Here is a 23,767-nt window from a genome sequence, read left to right as displayed (position 1 = left end):
TGTATTTCCTGCTCTAGGAAGAAACAGCGTTCATTCATGAAGAATTCTAAGACTTGACTTGTGTGTACTGGCTCACTTGTGTGTACTCTACTCATGAAGAGTAGATTTGGAGGGTATGGGGCTAGGTGATGTGTGAGCTATAAGTCTGCAGAAGGAAAAAGTCAAGGACATATGAGCACTCTTTTGGACATAGGGCATTGTGTTCCAGAAGCAGGATGTATACATGGGCTTAATAATATTAACTAGTTAACTAGTGCTGTGTAGCAAACTGCCACAAACTTAATAGTTTATAAGACCCCACTTTTATTATCCCAGTTTATATGAGTCAAGGGTCTGGACATGGCTTAACTGGCTCCTCTGCTGCAAGTCTCAGAAGGCTGCAATCTGATATTGACTTGGGCTGCAGTTTCATCTCAAGGTTGGATTGGGGAAAGCTCTACTTCCAAGTTTATGTGGCTGTTGGCAGAATTCACTTCCTTATGGTATACTGGACTGAGGGCCTCAATTTTTTGTTTACTTTGTCTTGCAGCTACCCTCAGTTTCTTGGCATGTGGCCCCCCAGAGGGCAGCTAAAACCTAATGTTGCTTGCCTCATCTAGAGCCAGAAAGGGAGAAAGTGAGAGTCTCCTAGCTGGATGGGTTATAATGTTCCTTTATTTTCTAAAAGATTTACTTACTTTATTTTACTTTTTAAAAATATTTTTTTTCATTATTCATGAGAGACAGAGAGAGAGAGAGAGGCAGAAACATAGGCAGAGGGAGAAGCAGGCTTCCCGCAGGGAGTCTGATATGAGACTTGATCCCAGGACTCTGGGATCATGACTTGAGCCAAAGGCAGATGGTCAACCACTGAGCAACCCAGGTGCCCCAAGATTTACTTATTTTAGAGATAGAAAAAGTAAGAGAGAGTGTGTGGGAGGGGCAGGGGGAGAGGAGGATAATCTCAAGCAGACTCTCTGCTGAGCATGGAGTCCAAAGCAGGGCTTGATCTCATGACCTGAGACGAATTCAGGTGCCCGAATGAGCCACCCAGGTGCCCCTGGATGCGTTACAATGTCTGTAACATAAGAGAAATGATGTCCCATCACATTAGACATAATTCATTGCTTAGAAGTAAATGAGAGTTTCTTCCCAAACTCATGTAGAAGGGATTATACAAAGGAAGAGGACCAAGAAGTGAAATGTTTTAGGAAGGTCATCTCAGAGTCTGACACATTAATACACTGCTTGGGGAGATACATGAAGCTTGCCTAATGATCTCAGGTTAATGAGAAGCTACTGAAACTCAGACAAGTATTCATGGCAACTACAGAAGACTTATGGAAATAGGGATATTACAGCGCATTTAATATGTGAGATTAAAGACCCCACCTCCTGACTGTTCTCCATCCCAAAACACTCCCTCCATTAAAGCCATAATAAATAATTTCCTTTGGGGGGGTTTGTTTCTCTGTACAGAGTTTGACTAAAGGAGATGCTGCTGTACAAATGGGACCCCTATTATCAAGGGGGATAAGAGGATCTTGGTATGGCAGAGGCCAGATAGTAACACTGAACAGAGAGGCACAAGGTGGATGTAATTATTACCAAGAAGTACAGCTCTTATTTTTATTTTATACACCAGAAAAAAAGGTATAAAAGCGTATGAGAGATTTTTCACTCATTTCTCTATGTGCATTTTTGTTTATGTATGATTAGGAGGTACTCATACATCAAAAAGTAGACTGAAGCAATAAAACTAAACTACATTTGGGAAACAGCAAGGACATAAGAAATTGGACAGGTATCGAGAATTTTCGTGATCTTGAAAATATTGCTTAGCCTTGTTACATCTCTCTCTCTTTTTTCATCTGTTAAATACCTCTTGGATGATTCTCTTGTGCCATGTGTTAGTTTTGAAACTGATGAGAGAGGGATGCCTGGGTGGCTCAGGGGTTGAGTGTCTGTCTTGAGCTCAGGGCGGGATCCCAGGGTCTTGGGATCAAGTCCTGCATCATGGTCCCCTTGAGGAGCCTGTGTCTCCCTCTGCCTGTGTCTGTGCCTCTCTATGTCTCTCATGAATAAATAAATAAAATCTTTTTTAAAAAAGAAACCAGTGAGAGAATCTCATGCCACATTCCAGATTTGCTGAATCTCTGATGTTCTGGAATATTCATGGAGGATACAGAGACTGAAGAAATTTTATAAGAGTATGCAATGACCCTATTAACAAGCATTCAAAGAATAAAGTGGCGTGAGAGCAAAGTGAGTATTGAGGACTACTACGGACAAAATTGTCACAAAATCCTTCATGCACATATGGTATTTGAACAGACTTGAGTAAAAGGAAGAAACTCTATGACTTCTGGGGTACAGCAAGTACAAAGACCCTACACAGAGAACATGATTGATGTATGTGAAGTATCATAAGGAGGCCAGGGCAGCTGCTGCTCAGGGAAACAGTGAGGGCGGTAGGTAGGAAATAGGGTCACAGAGGTAGTTGGAATTTAAATTACTCAGATCACTGCTTTGAGAATGAAATTGGATATTTGTCATATTTTTGTCACACAGAGTGCCCAGTTCAAAGGACCAGTTTTAGTTTTGACTTCATCTGAAATCAGCCTTTCATGGGAAGTTCGAAGGCCCAAGTTTAAGTTTTATAAAAAATATGAATTCTGTAACATCTGAGTGTGTCATGACTTAAAGGAACTACAGCCCTCAGATGTAATGAGTTGAGTGTGTATCAGATTTATCATTCTATGTAAAACTGGAAAAAAAAAAGACTAATAAAGTTTTTATAGATTTGGCCTATATAATGAACACTTCTCATAGAGCGAAAGAATTTTTTAATATAACCCCTGGTGTTTCTAACCAGAATGGTCTTAATTACAAAAGAGACCTCAGTCAGCAAGATTAGCTGAGGAACAAGTGACTGGGGATAAAGCGGTTGCTGGAATCACTGAAGGCCTCTTTGCATTCAATGAGCTTTGCTTAAAAACAATCACATCATAACTGAAATATCAGATTAAACAGGTCAGAACACTGGGTCTGGTAAGCTGAGTGTAGTCCCAAAGATGTTAACTTTCTGATCCCCAGAATCAGGGAATGGGTTACCCGACATAGCCAAAAGACTTTTCAGATGTGATTAAATCAAGGATCGCGAGACAAGGAGATTATCCTAGATTATCCAAGTGGGCCAAGTTATTCGCAGAAGTCCTTATAAAAGGGAGTCAGGAGGGCCAGAATCAGGGAGAAGAATGAGAGTAGGCTGCATTGCTGGCTTTGTGGATGACAGAAAAAGCCATGAGTCACAGAATTCTGGAAGCCTCCAGAAGAAGCTGAGAAAGGCAAGAGTATGGATTATTTCCTGGAACCTTCAGAAGGGATGCAGCATGCCACACTTCAATTTTTAGCCTGGCTGAAGACTTACATTGGACTTCCGACCTTCAGAACCATAAGATAATAAATGGGTATTATTTTAAGCCATTAAATTTATGGTAGCCTGTTATAGCAGCAACAGCAAATTAACATGCTGGGGGATTGAGGAGAACAGTTAATTAGAATCATACCCAAAAGAAAAAGCCCAAATTAAGACTTTTCAAAAAGAAACTACAGAGACTTTAGGATGGGCCAGGAGTTACCCAATCTCCTAAACTAAATTGAAGTGAAAATTACAACCTTTATACAATTTCATATCTAAACAGGATTGTCTTGAAAGGTGTGGGTATGTACATAGAGTATGGAATGCAATAACTGATTGTACCATTGCCTATGGCTTTTATTTAATTTATTTATTTAATTTATTTATTTAATTTATTTATTTATTTATTTATTTATTTATTTATTTTTATTATTTTTTATTTATTTTATTTTTTTGCTTATGGCTTTTCTTGAACCTTCCTTACCAGAAAAGCAAATGGCCTTTTGAAGGTCCTATAACCTATGGTTGAATCCTGGTCTTATCACTTAAAAGATCTGGGACTTGGAGAAGTAACCTATAGTGTGTCTCATTTTTCTTACCTGTGATCTATCAAACTAATAATTATTTACCTCATATGGTTGGTCTAGGAATTTAATAAATTGATATGTAAGAGCAACTGAAAGTGACGGGATAAAAGTCTTTAGCACAATAAGTATGTGCAATGGTTTTGTAGTATTATTCTTAGTTATTAATACATTTAACACAACAAAGTGTAAAATACACCCTGTGTCACATTTTACCTAGTATTCCACAAGAGTTTTTTTATTTTTTTAATTTTTTTTAATTTTTTTGCAATTGTTTTATCTTAGCTTGTACCAGTCAGGAAATTCACAAAAGTAATGATACTTAGTCTATGTTGACAAAGGTGCAGAAATACATTTAGGGAGGTTGTAAATCCTGGCATTAAGTGGTGGGTGCCAATAATTTAGTACCCAAACCAGGTTAACCAGAAGTAGTGTTTTATCAAATCCTTTGCTTTCAATTCCTTGACTTACTTTCTGAGGGAAATATTTCTGAACAGTTTTCTCATTGGTCTCAAACAGATGATTAACACAGAAGAATAGAGAAGGGAAAAGAAAGATGGAGGAACTGGGTGAAAGGAACCAGAATGAAAATTTGAGGAAATAACAAATACTCTATGTGTTGTTCACCATGATAACTGCATTTGGGGCTCAAAGCTTGGAAAAGAGGTATTTAATTAATCTCGTGGGGTGAAGGAATACATGTGCTAAAACTTTTGGCACTTACTCTGAATCAGATTATCAGTTAATCTTCACAACAATGTTGTATGATAAATCTCAGTATTCTTGTTTTATCTATACTCTTTTTATTAGTATTCTTGTTTTATTGATGATGAAACTCAGACCCACGGGATTCCACTCATTTTCTCAAAATAGCATGATGATACTGGGATTCAAAACCAAGTCTAACATAACCACTTAGGCACCCGAAGTCTTAACATAACCACATTAAAATCATGATATGGGGGGCACCTGGGTGGCTCAGTGATCAAGTGTCCGCCTTTGGCTCAGGTCGTGATCTCAGGGCCCTGGGATCAAGTCCCACATTGGGCTTCCTGCAGACAGTGTGCTTTTCCCTCTGTCCATGTCTCTGCCTCTCTCTCTGTGTCTCTCATGAATAAATAAAGTCTTTGAAAAAAAAATAAAATCATGATATGGAAGTCATGGATAATATCTTGACACTTCAGTCTCTGTCCTTACGGCACAAGTGTATAGTCAATTCACAGGAGACAGGGGATGGGTGTAGCAGGAGGCTGAGTGAATACCAATTTCTAAGCTGCCTAAATGGCTATTATTCCACCAGTAGGATTGAACCCCTTGCTTTTAAATAACAAACAGTTTCCACAACATAAGCTAGACTTTAGTTAGGATATGCCATCTAAAATTGTTGTGTCAAGATACTGTCCTCCTGAAACTAATATTACACTGTATATTAACTAATTGAAATAAAAACTTGATTTCTGAGAGTGAATAAAAGGAAAAAAAATGAGCACATAAAGTGATCATACTTTATTTTGCACTGCTACCTACGGAGTAGATACACACACAGATCAGGGCCGGCAGGGTCAGTCTGTTGGAACAAGCCAGTTCAGGCCAGTTTGATTCAATTAGAGACAAAAATCTGTTGCTCAAAGGCAAGCTGTTGCCCCTAATGAAGTTCAAGCACATCAGCTCAAAACAATCATCACTTTCATCCCAAACAGCTCTAAGTACAAGCCTTGTTGAAGGTGGCTCAGTACCACCCCTATAAACCAAGGCTGCACAAACTGGGCTTATTACTCATCACCATATTGATGTTCACTGACTATGCTCACTACAGTATTTCTTCCTATGCAAAATGTACAGCCTTGATGCCTAGAATGTGCCAATTCCGTTTTCAATATTTCCACTTATCTGGCTGATATCACTGTATCTTTTTTGTATTATTTCCTTGATACTTCAGTGGGATTCTGCCAATATCCTCCTCCCAAATTAGGTAGAAAAGCTCTGATGGAGCAAATGCATCCTAATTCTATACAAAATAAAGATATTTAGCATACAAAGGAAGTATAGACATCTTTTAGGATTACATTTATACTAATGATGAATGTTTACATGATATTAGATCACCAAGAGTGAGCCATTTTGCAGAGTTCATAAACCCAAGCTTCCTGATTCGAGTTCTCTAGATCTATTTGGTCATAATTATGTCTTTACATCATGATTCAAAACAGAAGAGGAAAATATTGTTAAGATTCAGCTACTGAAAGATGAATCAAATATTCATATACCAAATACGAGACTATCATTAAGCTTCTCCAAGGCCCCAGGACTGCCACATCTATGTATTTTATTTGCATCTTTTAAACACATGCTTGAGTCCATGACTGTATTAAGGAAGTGTACTATACAACATCTGAGATGAATTCGCACAAAACTCACAAAGGTAAAGAATCTTTGATCCGAGAATCAATGTAAAATCACATTAAGTACATTTTTACATATTTGCCACTCTATACTCTCAAACTCACTATTTGGTTCTCCCCACTAGTAAATATCGACTAGTAATTTTCACCTAGTCATCACCACTCATATACCCATGCTGAACATCAAATATTTGGTATAAAAGAAAAAACAACAGCTGGTAATGAGTTAAATGTTCTAATTCAGAAAGAGGGCAAAGAGAAAAAAAGTAAACCCACAATTATATACTATATTCAAGTTCCCCCTACTTTTCTTCAAAAAAAATCATTATCAGCCAAGAACAAAGTTGCCTTCTATCCTTTTATATGTGAGAGCCCTTGGTGTGTTCTCCATCAGCTCTTTTGAAATCAAACTGATATTGGCTAGTATGGATTCACTGCAGGAGCTAAGTAACAGAGAATTGATACAAAATGACAGGGACAGCTTCACTAGAAAAACCTAAGGACTCATCCATAATGTATCTATTGACTTGAAGGAGTATTGAAGGTAGCTGCTCCACCAATAACTTAGAGCAGGTTTCAAAGCACGTGAACTACCTATTTCTGAGCTTGTATTTCAGTCATGATGTAGGCTTACATATCACAAAATGGACAGCTCTTACAACAAATGAGTCCCAAATTACCCCATTTATTTTCCCTGTGTTCTCTACACCTCCTTTTATAGAGTAACTATTGTGTTGCTACCATGTGACTAGGAGCTGTCTGCTAAATAAGAGGAGATGTGTCAATAAATAGAATTCACGTTTCCTGTTGATCAATCTTAACATAACTTTGTAATAAGACAGGGACATGTCTACAGGGACATACTACATTTGTTCCCTTTCCTATCTCTTATTCAGTGTTTTTAATTTTTTCTCTCCCATATTTTTTCTTCTCTTACCCGACCTTCCTTTATCTTTATCATTTATTTAATAATGTAGCATATGTGACCAACACGGATTTACCTCATGGATCTAGCGCTGAAGGATTTTATTACTAGTAAGAAAGTAAGACAAGTTTATAAATAACTTAAATGTTTTTTTTTTTAATTAAAAATGTCATTCCCATGACATAGATAATTCCTAACTGTTGGTTCTTTCTCCTCCCTTGATTCTATTTTGTCTAATTTTCCCCAGAGGTAGAAAATGATGTGAGGGTGATTCAGGTGGGATATAAGCTATAACTCCAAGAGTTCTTTTTGTGTCCTCCATATTAATTACTCATGATATATCTATTCCCACAAATTCTGTCATTTTCATAAGACAGGCAAGGGTGGTCCAGAGCATTCGCCAGAGATTTTCACCTGGTGTGTAACAGTACATCCTGGAAAATGGGATGTAGGTCACAAGTATGCCACATTATTGATTCCTTCAGCCCCGGAGAGAGCTTATAAGTTTTTTGTGTGTGACTTTTTGTTTGTTTTTGTTTTCCTTTTCTTTTCTGCCATAAAAAACCTTGTCAACTATCTTCAGACTGCCATACAAAAAAAATTTTTCACTTTTTATGTATGTCACAGATGTGAAAACTTTCAGTGTAACACTAGGAACAAAAATATTTTTGCAGTCAACACAAGCTAGCAAGTACAAAGATTTACTTTTGCATTCTTATTTTAAAACCTGTGATTGGCAAGCAGACTTAGAATTTCTCCTTTCTTTCCTTCTCTCAAACTCTACACAAATGAGAGCCTAAAAAAAAATCCCTGTTACCAATATTTCAGAATATTTGAGGGATTTTATTTTGAAATACACTAAATTCCTAAATTAACAAAGGAATAATTATTCATTTAAAAATATTTAAGACTTTCTACCAAACAGGAATATATTATATATCTGTATTTATTCAGGTTTATATTATGTCTTTTAGCATTTTTCGTGCTCTTTATGTAGATCACAAAACTTCTCATGAATATTAATATTAAGCCATAATACTATATATGTATAAGCTGTAAAAGTATATTATTTTCTTGGACCACTTTTTCATTTTTCTAAGTGATCACTATTATTACACAGGAATATTATTGACTGTATTTTTCTTTCATTTGACAACACTACTGTATCTTGCAATTAAGGCAGAATTATAGCTGTTCCCTTAAATTTTCTAGTGTCCAAGGAAAATATATTATCAACAGATTAAAATTTTACAAAGAAAAGCTCTTCGTAAGACAGTGGGTAGCACATTGTTGAAACAAGAAAATAATGAGCTTTGTTAGAGCAGGAAAAAAAATATAGAGTTTATACTTACACATTCAAAATCTCTTCTCTGTAGCAAATTACTTGATTGTTATTGAATATTTAGTACAATTTTTTATTTATACCATATGTTTTTCTTTTTTCCCTTTTCCAGCTTTACTGAAATACAATTGACATACAACAGCATGTGAGTTAAAGGCATAGAGCAAGATGATGTCATTCATGTATATGCTGCAAAGTGATTACTGCAATAGGATTAGCAAACACTTTCATCACCTCACATAATTATCTTTGTGTGTATATGTATGTGTGCTAAGAACATTTAAAATCTATGTAAAAATAGAATGGCCACATGATCCAACAAGTCCACTTATGGGCATATATCCAAAGGAAGAAATCAGGATCCCAAAGAGATATTTTCTCTTTGATACAGGTCTATATCCAAGGAAACATTATTCACAATGGCCAAGATAGGGAAACAACCTAAAGGGTTCTGATGGGTGAATGGATAAAGATATGGTGTATATACAATAGAATATTAGCCACAAAAAAGAAGGAAATCTTGACATGCATGACAACATGAATGAATCCAGAGGGCATTATGTTAAGTGAGATAGAGAAAGACAAGTAATATACAGTATGATTACAGGTGGAAACCAGAAAAGCCAAATTCATAGAAACAGTGTAACTGTGGTCACCAGGAACTAGAGGGTAAGAGGCATGGGGAGATGTTAGTCAAATGGTATAAACTTCCAGTAATAAGCTTGTTCTAGAGATCTAATGTATAGCACCTTTACTGCAGTTAACTAACCAGTAGTCTACCATCTGTTCTTATGAAGGTGATGGCAGTGAATAATTTCAGCCATTTAAAGTCCAAGTTAAAAGGCAAACATAATAAAGTCCATTTAGTGAAGGGCCATTTGTAGGCTTATTCTTTTATGAATAAGGCAAGTTGTTTTTATGATCTCGTCTTTCCATTCTTACACTTCTTTGTTTTCTAACAGCTCTCACACCCATGGCATATGCTTTAATTTATTTACAACAGTCTTCTGGAATCCCAGGATCCTAAGTTGGCTCTCCAGATCTTTTCCATAGGTCTCAAACCTCTGGAACCTAGAGATACTCCCTTCCAAGTAGTTTCCTATAGCCTCAGCTCTCTGTAAAACAGCAATAGTAGCTGACCTGTGCTCAAATAATAATGGGTTATAATAGATTATACTGCTAGCACTTGGGGTAAAATACTGGCTCTAAAGAGATCTCCTGTAGCTCATGGCTAAACACTATAGCTGCTGAACTAAGTGATTGTGAATAGCTTTATTTTCTCACCCATATTTTTCTTGTTCATTTTGTTTCATGGCCTTCTGAAAGAAATTCAGCTTTCCTGATATGAAAATAGGTAGTTTGGGCCTGAATAGGACCTTTTCGAATGTTAAATACCAAATAATTAGAAAGCTCTAATTTAAATAAAGAAATATATGTAAATATAAATAAATAAATAAATATATATATATATATAACCTTTGTGTGTGTCTGTGTGCTAATAATACACACACACACACACAAATATATATATATATATATATATACCAATAGCATACACATATATATAAAATTCTCTGGGCGGCCCCGGTGGTGCAGCGGTTTAGCGCCGCCTGCAGCCCAAGGAGTGATCTTGGAGACCCTGGATCAAGTCCCACGTCAGGCTCTCTGCATGGTGCCTGCTTCTCCCTCTGCCTGTGTCTCTGCCTCTCTCTCTCTCTGTGTCTCTATGAATAAGTAAATAAAATCTTTAAAAAAATAATTTGGAAAAAAAATTTCTAATATGTTAAATTATTTTATTTATCTTTTCCATGTTTCACTCTGTTGCATTTTTCAAAAGTGCAATATTAACTGATTTTTAAAAGATTTTATTTATTTATTTTTGTGAGGACAGGGAACGAGCAGGAGTTGAGGGGAGGGGCAGAGAGAAAAGCAGACTCCTTGCTCAGCAGGGAGTCTGATGTGGGACTCAATCCCAAAATCCTGAGGTCATGACCTGAGCTGAATGCAGATGTTTAACCAACTAGCCACCCAGGCACTCCTCAGCATTAATTATTATAGTATTGTGAGTCTGTCATGGGTAGAATGTGCAGGAATTAAATGAAGTTATTATGACATTCAGTCAAATATATTTCTTTTTTTCAGTACCATGTATTTATTTTTGAAAGATTTCTTCTCTGGATTGAGGTGTTGATTAGACATTGCCAGCCTCATATGGACTGGTGGTCTATAAAATCTCAAAGAATCTTTTTAGGTTAATTTATCTCTGCCTCCTTCAAGTTACTCTGCATCTAAAGGGTTGAAGCTATAAAGATAGGTCCTGGTCCTGGTAATAAACTCCTCATGATTGAGATAACAAATCCAAACTTATTTCTCAAACTTCTGACCTCTCAAATAAAAAATAAATAAATAAATAAAATTTCTAACCTTCTAAAATCTCTCAGTATTTAGTCTGTCATCCATCCTCTTCCTTAATAAACATACTTAGCTTCTTTTTTTATGTTAGTATCACATGCTCACTGTCATTAGGCCACATCCCCATATTCTTTCTAACTATGACATATCCCTTAAATCTGTTCTCTCTTTATCATTTTCAGTGCTGCCATCCTAGATTAGTGTTTAGTCTTATCCAGGCTGTTTTAACTATTTTTTCAATGGCCTCTTGTTCTCTTCCTTCCTCAGTTGAATTTATTCCCCACATTGTAGACAGTTTTCTCTATGATTGCATTACTCATCTGTCTATAAACTATTAGTGTCTGACACACACACACACACACACACACCTGTCTGCAACATTTTATTGCTTGATTTTGCTTGAAAAGGTCATTGGATAATCTTTCTCTGTATTTATGCCTGGAAGATCCTCCCTTCTCCACAATCTGCTTGAAAATTGTTCCTCAATCATTACTTAACATTTACAATGTATTTACTATTTCTTCTGAGATTTTAGAAAGAATCAGCTGTATCTTCTAAGTTCTCACAGAATTTTATGCAGTTTTCAAATTACTCTGATTGCTGTTATTTTGTTTGTTTTCTATGACTTTTTACCTAAAAGATTCACTGAGGAAATGTGCTGAGAGATTATATTTGTTTCTCCTACCACTCACCATAAGCAACATATTCTAGGTACCCAATAAGTCAGTGTTTTAATCCAACTTCATATCATAATCTCTGTATTACTTCATAAATATACATATATAGAGAGGCCTGGGCTCCAAGTAAAACTATTGTTTAAAAATTCTAAATTGGACCCAGGTAATTACACTCCTTAGGAAACCAAATAATGCCCTCATAAAGACTTTTGGGAAAAAAAATACTTTCTTCAGGATTCCTTGACATGGGAGCAGATGAAAATATAACTTAGATGAGAATGGAGTTAAAGGAAGTTTTCAGGCATCTACCATGGCTGAAAATGTCCTAATGTTTCTTGAACCATCTACAGCCAACCTGGCTGTAGCTGATGTGTCCAGGAGTTTTGGAAGTTTGGCTGTGGGACTTTCCAAAAGCCAATAATATTTATAATATCCAATATTTACCTGAATACATATGTGAGGCATGGTTTCAAGTACTCACTGAACACTGAATTCCCAAAATAGCCATATGAGTTGCTATCTCCATTTTATAGGTGAGTAAAATTGAGACTTAGTAAGCAATACATCCAGAGTCAATGAGCTTAAAGTCAGGTGGTCCCAGGGTTAGAACACGGGCATTCAAGTCCATAGCTTATGTTTCTACACTGCTTCCCATTAAAAATTAATTACAGAATACAGAGATGCCTGAAGGCTGGCTGGGGTGGTGAGGCCTGAGGCAGGCTAAATTATTCAAAGAGAAGATAGGAGGAGGTAGATCAAGATGGTAGAGAAAAAGACCCTAAACTCACCTCTTTCCAAAGACATAGTAAATCTACACCTATATATAGAGCAACTCCTCCTGAGAAAGTACTTAGAGCTGACCAAACAGCATGTACAAAATTAAAACTGGAAAATGACACAGAAAAGGGAAGGAACCCCAACCCTAATGCTACAATCTATACTAGGGAGGAGTATCACTGAGGGACCCTCACGCAGATTCACCTGCCCTGGAGAAAAGGAAAACAAAACAAAACAGAACAGAACAGTGGCTGAAAGGACAATTAGACTTTTAATGGTAAAAATCCATTTAGTAATTCTAGTATGCCCCCCAAATGGTAGAGAAACATCCAGAATTCTGTCCAGGATTGGAGACACTGGCAAGCACCATTGTTTACATTCTCTCTCTCCACCCTGATATTGAAAATATGAACAGAGTCCAGGCATTCTGGCAGGCCTCCTACAGCCACCACAGCAAACCAAAGCATCTAGCCCACATGAGCAACCAACCTTCTCCCGAGGGTGGCCCCCTGGTCTGTGCCTGCGCTAGCTTCAGCTGACCCACCAGGGTGTCCCATGCAGAGAGTGCCCTGGATCACTCTAATTTCAGCTCCAGTCACCCTACCAGAGTGGCATTAGCACAAGGCAGCCCAGGACCCCCAGCACATACTCACTTAGCTCCAGGTAGTCACCCAAAGCTTTCAGGCACACACAACAGGAGACATTCCTATATCAGGCCACTCCTTCAATACCAGAAGAGGTAACAGTTCTGCCTAATTCATGGAAACAATTGCATCAAGTCAAACAAAGTGAGGAGACAGAGGAATACGTTCTACAGAAGAACAGGATAAAACCTCAGAAGAACTGAACAAAATGGAGACAGATAAAGAACCTGATGAAGAGTTCAAAGTTGTAGTCCTGCAGATACCAGACTTGAGCAAAGAGTGGGTGAATTCAATGAGAATTTCAACAGAAACATAGAAAAAGAACCAGTGAGAGTAGAATAGAATAACTGAAATTAAAAATGCCCTGAGGATAATCTACAGCAGATTAGAGATTGCAGAAAAACAGATCGGCAACCTAGAAGAGAGTGCAGTGGAAGTCATAGAGGGTGAACCTCAAAAGAAAAAAAACTGAGAATAGGTTACAGGACTTGTGGAACAACATTGAGGATACTAACATTCACACTGTAGGAGTCTCAGAAGGAAGAGAGAGAGAAGGGGGCAGAAAACTTATGGGAAGGATTAATTGCTAAAAATGTCCCCATCCTGGGAAAGGAAACATATCCAGGCCCAGGAAGTACAGAGAACCCACAGAAGACAAACCCAAAGAGGTCCATATCAAGAAACATTATAATTTAAACATCAAAAATTAAAGATAAAAAGAAAATCTTAAGGGCAAGAGGGAATTAAGTATTTATATATAAGAGAAATCCTATAAGGATATGGGCTAATTTTTCAGCAGAAACTTCACAGATCAAAATAGAGTGAGGTGATATATTTCAGGTGCTGACCTTTGGACAGGATCAAGCACAAGATCTACAACTGAGAATACCCTACCAGGCAGGATTATCATTTATAACTGATAAGAAGTTTCCCAAACAAAAGTTAAAGGAGTTCATCACTGCTAAACTAGCATTATAAGAAATATTAAAGGTACTTCTTTAAACAAGAAAGAAAAAGCCATAACTATAAGAAAATTACAAAAGCAAAAAGTTTAACCAGTCAAAGCTAAATATAGTAAAGGATATAACTTTTCACTAGTTAATATTATGCAACATTTGCAAGGACCGTACACAGAAGGCATACATACGCACACCTATGTGCAGTTTTGTTACCTGCCACAATGCAGAGTTCATATTCTTATCTCTATGTTAGAAAAATATAAAAGACTTGCCCCATTTAATAGTTGGATCTAAGTGCCTGACTTAGCTTAGTATAAATATATGCTTATTACAGGACTGATATCCACTGTTTTGTTACATGGTACTATGACATTTCACTCACCAGTCCATTTGCTTAAAGGCTATATCACTTCCTGCATACAATGAATTTCCTGGGGTCCACACATATTGAGATTCACATAGTTCAATAACCTGTTATCTCATCTTACATACTATGGTATTGTTCCTTCCAGTTTTTCACAGATGTATTGCAGATCAGTAACTGATTTTTTACATTTTTCCTTCCTCATCTCCAGTATGTTGACCATTACCATGTACCTAAACTTTAATTTTTCTGTCAATTTCCTGATGCTCTCCTTTAAAAGTAGTGTGACAGCTTGGAAATAATTGGACCTCACTGAATAGCTATCACAGGTAATCTAAAGTTGATGTGTGAAATTTAGATTCTCAAGGCTTTACCACATTCTCTGTATGTGTATATGTATGTTTGCAAATACAGACAATGATGATTCAGAAAGTATTGTTCAGTGTATCTCTAAAATTGCAAATGTTTATTATATTTGATTTAAAAAAAAAACCCTATGCCTGAATGCCCTGAGGGTAAGTATTAAAATGCCTGACCACAAAATGATGATGATCTAGCTATCTTCATTTAATGCAAGATACAATTGGAGACTGAAGTAGCTTAGTAATGTCCCTTTAATGGTACTGTCTGCCAATAATTGTCAGAGTAGCTTTTTTTTTCTTTTCAGAATCATCTACTGCTTGCTTTCTGTCACAGTAGGCTTAGACAGTATTTGTTATGTTTCATTTGCTTAACAAAAATTATGGAAACTCAAAGTTTAATATCCCTGTTGAGATAGAAATAAACATCTCCTAATTCTACCTCATGTAGGGTAGCACAGGCTCTTGGATTTCTACCATTCAGCCCATAAACAAATACTTTGATACAAAGGACTTTTCTGCTTGCTGTAAGTAATAAATATTTTTGAAGGCTGTTCTGCTACTTTTTAGTGGACATTTAAAGTGTTTGATAGCTCTTGATGCATGATTGTTCCCTTTAACAACTTCAAAAAATTGCAACAAGACAGTTTATACTGCTGCTTTCACTGAAAAGTAGTATATAAGGAGGAGACACACCAAGGATATGCTGCTTGTTTGTTTTTAAATGTGGTTTACAATAAGGTCTGGAAGCTCCGAGAAGTCCTTCTAAACATCTTAGTTCAGAGATAAAACTAAAGAGTTTGAGTTCCAAGATAACTAACTATTCCTTCATGTACAATTGGTTCACATCCTAAGAGATGACAAAATAAAATTTTCTAGATATGATTCATATTCACAGACTATTGTGGGTTTTCCAGTCCTGGGCCTCGACAAGAATAAGCCTTGATGCCGGCAGGAAGCGAGTGGGACATTAGCCTCTCCTACTGGACTGACGTTTCCAGTGGGGGGCCAGATGCCTGTCCCTTGAGGAGCCCCTCCAAGTTTTCAGCTCCTGGGATGGTTCCTATTTTTTCCCAGTGGTGGGAAACTAGCCTGGACTTTGTGCTGTCAGATATATTTCATCTTCATTTCCTCTTATTTTTTTGTTTAAATCTCCTTCTCTGCTCTTTTTCCTGTTTTTTTTTTTTTTTTTTAAATCAGGAATTTATTTTTTTTTCCAGCTTTTTATCCCCCACTCATGGCTTCCTGAACTAGGAAGGATGCCTAGCTGCTTTCCAGTTCTTGATGAGATACTACAATCTGTTCACCTAGAAAAGTCCACATCACTATAATCATCCTTAAAGAGGATGATCACCAAAAACATGAATCCAACAGTAAGTATATCCAAGTTACCTATAACCCATTACCCTTTGCTTCCCACTGTTCTTCCACACCAAGGCTAATTTCTTCAGAAATAACTCAGAGCGGGATCCCTGGGTGGCGCAGCGGTTTAGCGCCTGCCTTTGGCCCAGGGCGTGATCCTGGAGACCCGGGATCGAATCCCACGTCGGGCATCCTGGTGCATGGAGCCTGCTTCTCCCTCTGCCTGTCTCTGCCTCTCTCTCACTCACTGTGTGCCTATCATAAATATAAGATAAAATTTAAAAAAAAATAAATAAATAAATAAAAAAAAAAGAAATAACTCAGAGGGAGAGGATGGGAAATTGGAGAAATGTGGCAAAAGAAAGATAATCAGTGAAAATGGCATGTGTGTAAGGAAAAAGAAAAACATCAACATCTGTGTTTTTGTGTTACTGAATTTTAGCACCTTGATCTGACTACACTGCCCGCAGCATGATAACCTGAGTTAATTCTTCTTGACTGCAGTGACATCTGTTGGTGAGGGCAGAGCTGATTAACCTCGGGTTTGGCTCTTCTGACAAAAATCAACGCACAAGCTGTTCTGGGCTCAGGCAGATGTTTCCCTTTATTTCATTCCCTGGGATTCTTGTTTGAGGAGAACCCTTCAACGGAATTGATCCAGTCCTTGTTGGTGTGAATAAAATGCTGAAACCTGGAATTTTATAAAAATCTCAATAAAATGCAAATCTGACAACTGCTCTTTCAGCAAACTTTCCCTACTCTCCAAATATGTGGAGTAGGGCTGAGGTCAGACGTGTATTTTGACGTTGAGTCTAAGTGGAGAATATGTACCATGAAGATATGTATTGGCTAGAATATAATATGCTCTCACAGGTTTTAATGTCTTGTATTAAAATTCGACAGGGTAATTCACACATCTGACATGAGAAATGAAAACATTCAGCATCTTTATTTTAACTGAAAAGACCAACCAAATGTAAAGTATTTATAATCTAGATGCCAGGCAAAGGCTTAGGGTCTCAGAGCTACATTTATTCAAGAGTAACCAACACTTGTGTTACAATCCAGACCAGTCAAATCAGAACCTCTGTGGGCTTGCTATGGGCATCAAGACTTTGAAAAAGTTTCTTAGGGGAGTGTAATGTGCAGCCAGGATTAAAGACTACCAGTACAGAGCTGGTTTCTGGGTGGGCTCTAGAAAATGTCAAGTTAGAGTCTACACCGAACTAGTCTTCAAATCCTAGACAAATTATGACATCTCCTTGAGCCGCCACTTACTTATCTTGAAAAAGGAAATTAGATACAGTTGCTTAAAGATAGAAACAAATCAAGGAAGTAAAAGGTTCAGTCACATATTAAATGTTTAGTGCATTTAAATTCCCTCAAGTCTTCGCTTCTTTGGTCACATTTATCTTTGGATGAAATAATCATTTTTACTGATGTAACCCTTCTTCTGGTAGGCTGTTTTCTCCCTTAAAATTGCTATAAGCAATTATGTTCTAAATTGGAAAAAAATAAGCTTAATACACAATTCTAATAAAGCAATTGCTAGAGATGAGGCTGTATAGCTAAAGATCCCCCCATTCTACTCGAATGATCTGAGGTCATCTTTTCGTTTTTTTACAAATCCACTCCAGTATGGCACTTCCGAAACCACATTAGGACACATGCCTTTAATCAAGCTTGTTTTTATATTATCTATAAATTGAGATAGGTCTTTTCCCTCAAGGGGGTGTGACATACTGAATATTGAGAATGAAAATTCATGATGTCACTATTTCCCTCATAAATCTGAAATTCTTTTTATTCACATATATCACCTATAATTTTTTTCTAAAACTACTAGTAGAGTCAAAAGGTGTGTGTGTGTGTGTGTGTGTGTGTGTGTTTATGTGTGGTGCTTTGTTAGCCTGATTGACAGAGAAGTTTCCATATGGGAGTGTATGTAAAACCTATTCCTTCAAAAAAAAAAACAAAAAACAAAAAAACAAAAAACCCTATTCCTTCAATAAAGTCCCTTAGAAAGAAGATGGCAATGATTGTTTTACCCGCTCATTTTGTTTTTGTTATGTGAAGTTCTATAAATTTAGGCTGGAGAGAAATTCTTGACAACTAATCTCAGTGTTTAAAACTGAACACAAGATTAACTTCATGGCTTTATAACAAAGTATCCATTGACTGGCAAAATAAAACTGAACTGCATTTGCTGTGCAAGGGAAAACATAGGGCCATGAGGAGGACCAGTCACAGTGCAAAAAAAGAACATTCTTTGCTTTAAATTTTTTTTTAATACTAATGAACTTTTTGGTAAATGCTCATTATTAAAAATTCCGGCAAAATATGAAAGAACACAAGCAATTACTCACAGATAAGTATCGCAAAGTGGGTTTTACAATGCATGCTATTGTTAAGTAAAATGTTCGTTTCTTTTCACTTGAATTCAATAGAATAAAACTGAATGAAAAACTAAAGAATTTAAATAAACTTCAATTATTTCTGTGAAAAAGATAGTACGTTAAAATTAAGTGTTTGAAAGAATACAAAAAATTATTCAGTGTAGAGTCATTATGTCCTTTCAATTTTATGTTTCAATTTTAAGCAGTTTTGGTTGACTACCTGATATGAGACGTAATAAGGGACTTTGTCCTCTACACTTCCCAGTCCTTCCACTTTGAGTGCCTTCATTGTCTAACTACTGGAAACACCATTCACATTTTATCTTAAAGCAACGACTCTCTCCAGGCTTGTGCAATATGATGATCATGATTCTTCCCACATTCCAATCTACACTAGTTGTAGGGTAAATATGGTCTTTCTTAAGGTAAACGACACTTTCTGTTGGCAACCACAATTCTCTGAGGTACTTGGTGTTCATTCTTCATTTAAATGACTTCAAAAATACCATATATATTATTTATTTCACTACTGGCTAGATTTCATCAAGCAATAGCTTTAAGAGGTACTTATACACGGTCTCTCATTTTTCCCAAACTATATTTATTTATGATATGATGTACTGATTTATAGTTTATGACTCATACACACAAATCATATATTTTAGAAGACTGAAACAGAAATTAAAATTGTAATATTTTCTTTCCAACATATAGCATCTATCTTCTGTTTGTCAGACGATAGCACCCTTGATTTTAGAGACCAGCAGCATACATCACAGCTCACCTGTAACAGAATGCTAGCACATCTCAAGGCAGTAGCCATAGAGTACAGAGAAATCCCAATAAGATTCTGCACCTGTCTACCATTTTCTATTATTCTTTCTATTCACCAATATTACCTAAATCCAAATTCATATGCATCTGTTTCCTCAGTTGCCTGTCATGAAGCTGTTGGACTTAACTGGTCATGGTTAACTTTTATAAGATGGCCAATTCCATTTTGGACAATCTTTCATAAACAGGTATATCAACTAAATCAGTACTTGAAGGAACAAATATAGAATCACCACATAATCTTGGCCCCAGAGTTTATGTATGCTATATTTGGCCCACTAGCCTCAGGATTCTGCTGAACTCCTATTCCACAACAATCTAGACTTTCCTTCCTTGAACTTTAAAACCTGAGTATTAACACCTCCCCGACAAAGAATACTCTAGCTCTGTGATTATCAAACTTCAATCAACATCAGAATTACCTGGAAAATGTTATGAAAATCAAGAATATGGGGTCCATCCTTGGAGTTTCTGATTCAGTAGGTCTGAGGTGGACCCAAATTTTGCTTTTGTCACAAGTTTCTAGATAATTCTGATGCTGCTGGTCAAGGGAACACACTTTCAAAACTATTGTGATATAACTTTCTTTACATTCCTGTTTTGCAGTCCTGTGTTGCCAGTTCCCATGCACATGGGACTGACAGAAACATCTTCTCACAGTTAGTCATTGTGGTCTGAGGGGCACCCATTATTAGGACTAGTAAGAAGAGAACCACAATCAGCTGAGTTCCTACAGATGATAATGTTGTACCGGTGCAGCTGTGTGACAACCTGGCTGAGCATGATATTCTCAAGATTTACCTTTCCCCCGGTGTTTCATATACATTGCTTTATTTTTCATGGAATCAAATACTGTTGTGGAGGCCAGCCTGAAGGTAACTTGCATTCGTATGATTCCATGTCTAAAAATTTATAGTTTTTGATCTTTGAAGTTCAGTAACTCCACTAGCCTGTGTCTCCCAGTCCACTGTGGTATGATCTTGTCTATAATTAAGCACATTCCTTTGAAATGCAGATTAAGTTCTTTCATTCTAGGAAAATTGTCCACTACTTCATTATAATGGATTTTCTTTCTCTTCTGGTCACAATTATCCTTTTTTAGGGTCATTCTTGATTGTTTCCCTATCCATCCTCTTCCCTCTATTACTCAAAATTTCTGAATTTTTCTTCTCTGCTTATAATGTGATTATAACAGACAACAATGAAGCCTTCCACAGTTATTAATCTGATTTTCAATAGCATTTATTCATGTACATGCTTTCCTTTTTTTCCTTCCAGTCCTACAATGAAACTAATTTGAGTTTCAGTCTTTCTTTCTTTCTTTCTTTCTTTCTTTCTTTCTTTCTTTCTTTTTTCACTAGGTCTACTGGATTGTTGTTTTATCATCTTATTGTTCATCTCTTGGCTTATTTAAGTCATGTTCTTATACAGATACTCTGCAAGAGAAATTAACAGAAACAGTATAGGCAAAGTTTTCTTTAGTTCCTTGAGTTATTTTTTTCCAGTCTGGTTTTTCTGTTCCCCACATACACTGTGCTCTTTCATACTGTTTTTATTATTTGTTTGTTGGGCACAGCCACTATATTATGTCTTTTAATGTCTTTGTGATTATATGGATATGTCCAAACTTTCTTACTACCTAAGATAACACAGCTGAACACTCTATAGTCCTTTTCCTGACTGGTAAAATTTCTTTTTCTCTACCCACAAGCCTTAAAGTATTCTATCAACTTTTCTGTAATCTGAAGATAAAAAAGGTTTGCCTAGGAGGGAAGCTTGATTGGTGGTATAAGCAGCCCTCACCTAGTATCCGAACCAAGCTTTCTAAATTTAGACTACCAAGGACAAACCCATTCAGGCCAGGGAAGCATCTCCTTTCTCTAACTTTTAGCTTTTCCTCCAATGTAATCTAAGATCCTGAAAAATTAACTACCTTCTGATGGCATTCTTCTAAAATCCTGCCATGGTAAGTAGCTTTCTGAGGGCTGCTTTTATGCTCATTGTCTATCTGATTCTCTCCTAATTGCTAGATATTACTGAAAACTCTCAGTACTTAGCTTGATTTCTCCTTGGTGCCATTTTTAACTGTGGTAGGTTATCAGGAACCACCCTGTGCAGCACCAAAATGTTTGTTTTCTCTTTAAAATTTACAGTTTTATGTCATGAGATTGTACCTCTTTCCTTACTCACTTGCTGATTTTTATTCATTATTGTGAGCATTGCTTCTGTGATCTGACTTGCAATCTATTTTTACCTTCCAATGTTCCTGCTTCTGGCATCTTTTTCTCCCTCTAAATCATAAACTCACCAAGACTTGAGACCATATTGTGTGTTTTTAATTCACCAAAAATACTGGATATGGTGTTTTATATATAATACAAATTTAATCCATTTAATTAATTGGAACATGAGCTTTCTTCCAATATGTTTGTACACATTTTTTTAACCACACAGCTAGCTTATTTAGTAATAAGATAAAAGCTAAGAATTCATTGTGCAAAAATCTTGGCAGTGCACAAGAATGAGTGAGATAAACTATGGGATGCGAAGCATTAAACATTCAAATGTATTTTACATATCAAAGTCTAATCATTGTGATTTTAAAGTAGTGGGCATCTAAACTCAGTTGTATTTCGTGGTAATGCAACCCATGCTTCTGTGTTAAAAACGTGCTGCTACTAAGCTACTAATGAAATTGCATTTGTGAGATCTGGTCAATGTCTATAAGTTATTCAGAGGTGTTTTTCGACCAGACATTCAGAAAGGTGTTTATAATCATGGACAATGGAGCATATTATCTGGGTTCTGCTCTCAAGTCTTTTACTTGTCATGACACTGGCCAAGTTAATGACTGCGCTTCAGTTTCTTTATCTATAAAATGGAAATAACAATACTACCACATAACAGATTTCTGTGAAAATAAAATGAGTTAATATACAAATAAGGCTAACACAAAGTCTGTGCATCAGATATGTATGCTGTTTTTCATTGTAACAGAATCACTGATTTATCAGGAGCAAGTAAAACAACACCCTTGAAAGAATAGCTTTTTATTAGGCATAGACTCTGATAGAGTTAAGTGGGCTTTACTATTCGGAAGTCTATTCTCCTTTCCTGAGTATCTCAAATTTAACTTGAATAAAATATCATATGCTCTAACTGAACAGTCATCAAATAATTTAAATGTTTCTAAGAGTGATACTTGCCAATAATCACCACTTGATACTGTGCTTTGCTGGATACACTAAAAAGAATAACTTAAAATGAAGGTGGACCTTCAAATGCTGAAAATTACCCATCACAGGAAAGAATCAGTAAAGAGAGACAGACTGAGTGGTTTCAGTTGAGAATAAGTACAAATTTGTTACAGTATCAGTGCCAAAGGTTATTTACTAATGTTATCTTGAAACAAATAATATGGTACTTGTAGAGATAGAGCTAGTAATTTTGAGATTAAGTGTTATATTTCTGAAATGTATTAAATACAGAATAAAACAAGTGAACTCTGTCCCATATTTTCCAGAGTAATAAGCATAGATGGGATTAAGGCACTTATAATTGACTGATAATATAGATCAATTACTTATATAGACTTAATGGAGCATTATATTGGCTTTCATTCCCTGAGACAAAAAAAAAAATCCTGAGGACCGCATAAATGATGAAATATTTAGCCAAAATATTGTTGGGAAGAAATGATGATGACATTTTAATACCATAATGAAACAAATTCTATAAGCTGTCCAAAATTTACGTGAGGGAGGGAGGGACTATTTTCCAGTGATCAATCAATGAAATAAGTATATTTCTCAGAGACTGTTACTATTAAACCAATAATAATATATTAAAGTAATAAAAAAAATTGTTGAGACTATGAGTGTTATGGTTACCACTCCTTCATTTATTTTCCCAGCATCTTTTGGAACAGGGGATGGATAACGTATGGAAAAATAAATTCTTGTAAAACCTCCTTCCCTTCCTCTCTACCTCCTCCCCTCTTTTCTTTCTCCCTTCTTTCTTTCTTTCTCCCTCCCCTCCTTCTCTTCTCTGGACACCATCTATTTGCTTATATGTGGGAGACCATGACATACCATGAAGATGAATAACAAAAACAATGCAAAAATGAATCAGGAAGCTCTGTGTTTAACACAAAAATGCTTCTAGTTCTTTTCAAATCTCATTTTCCTGGGCCTGTATCAGAAGCAATGCAGCTCATTTTTCAACTTTCTTTAAGAGACACAGGGAGAAGAAAATAAATGTCATCATATCACCTACCAATAGGTATAAATAAAGTGACCTTCTTTTGACTTTAGAATGCCTACACACATAT

The 23,767-nt window shown here is 36.4% G+C and overlaps 1 protein-coding gene across 6 annotated transcripts in view; it reads right to left on the bottom strand.

Moving 5' to 3' along the window:
- LOC144321940 (uncharacterized) overlaps positions 1-23,767 on the bottom strand; it is a 194,682-nt gene that overhangs the window by 109,833 nt on the left and 61,082 nt on the right. For 2 of the 6 annotated variants that reach the window (XM_077911290.1, XM_077911295.1), the window contains exon 5: positions 8,712-8,770. The exons of 2 other annotated variants lie outside the window; for them this stretch is intronic. In XM_077911290.1, the coding sequence (XP_077767416.1) occupies positions 8,727-8,770 (44 nt within the window). In that variant the 3' untranslated portion in view covers positions 8,712-8,726. Of the gene's footprint in view, positions 1-8,711; positions 8,771-19,495; positions 20,874-23,767 lie in introns of those variants that run through there. 2 more of the 6 variants (XM_077911291.1, XR_013387465.1) reach the window with 2 other exon arrangements.

This window comes from Canis aureus, chromosome 10, assembly GCF_053574225.1.
Source record: "Canis aureus isolate CA01 chromosome 10, VMU_Caureus_v.1.0, whole genome shotgun sequence".
Lineage (NCBI taxonomy): Eukaryota > Metazoa > Chordata > Mammalia > Carnivora > Canidae > Canis > Canis aureus.
The sequence above is the reverse complement of the archived record's forward strand: the minus strand, read 5'-3'. Positions and strand labels throughout refer to the sequence as shown.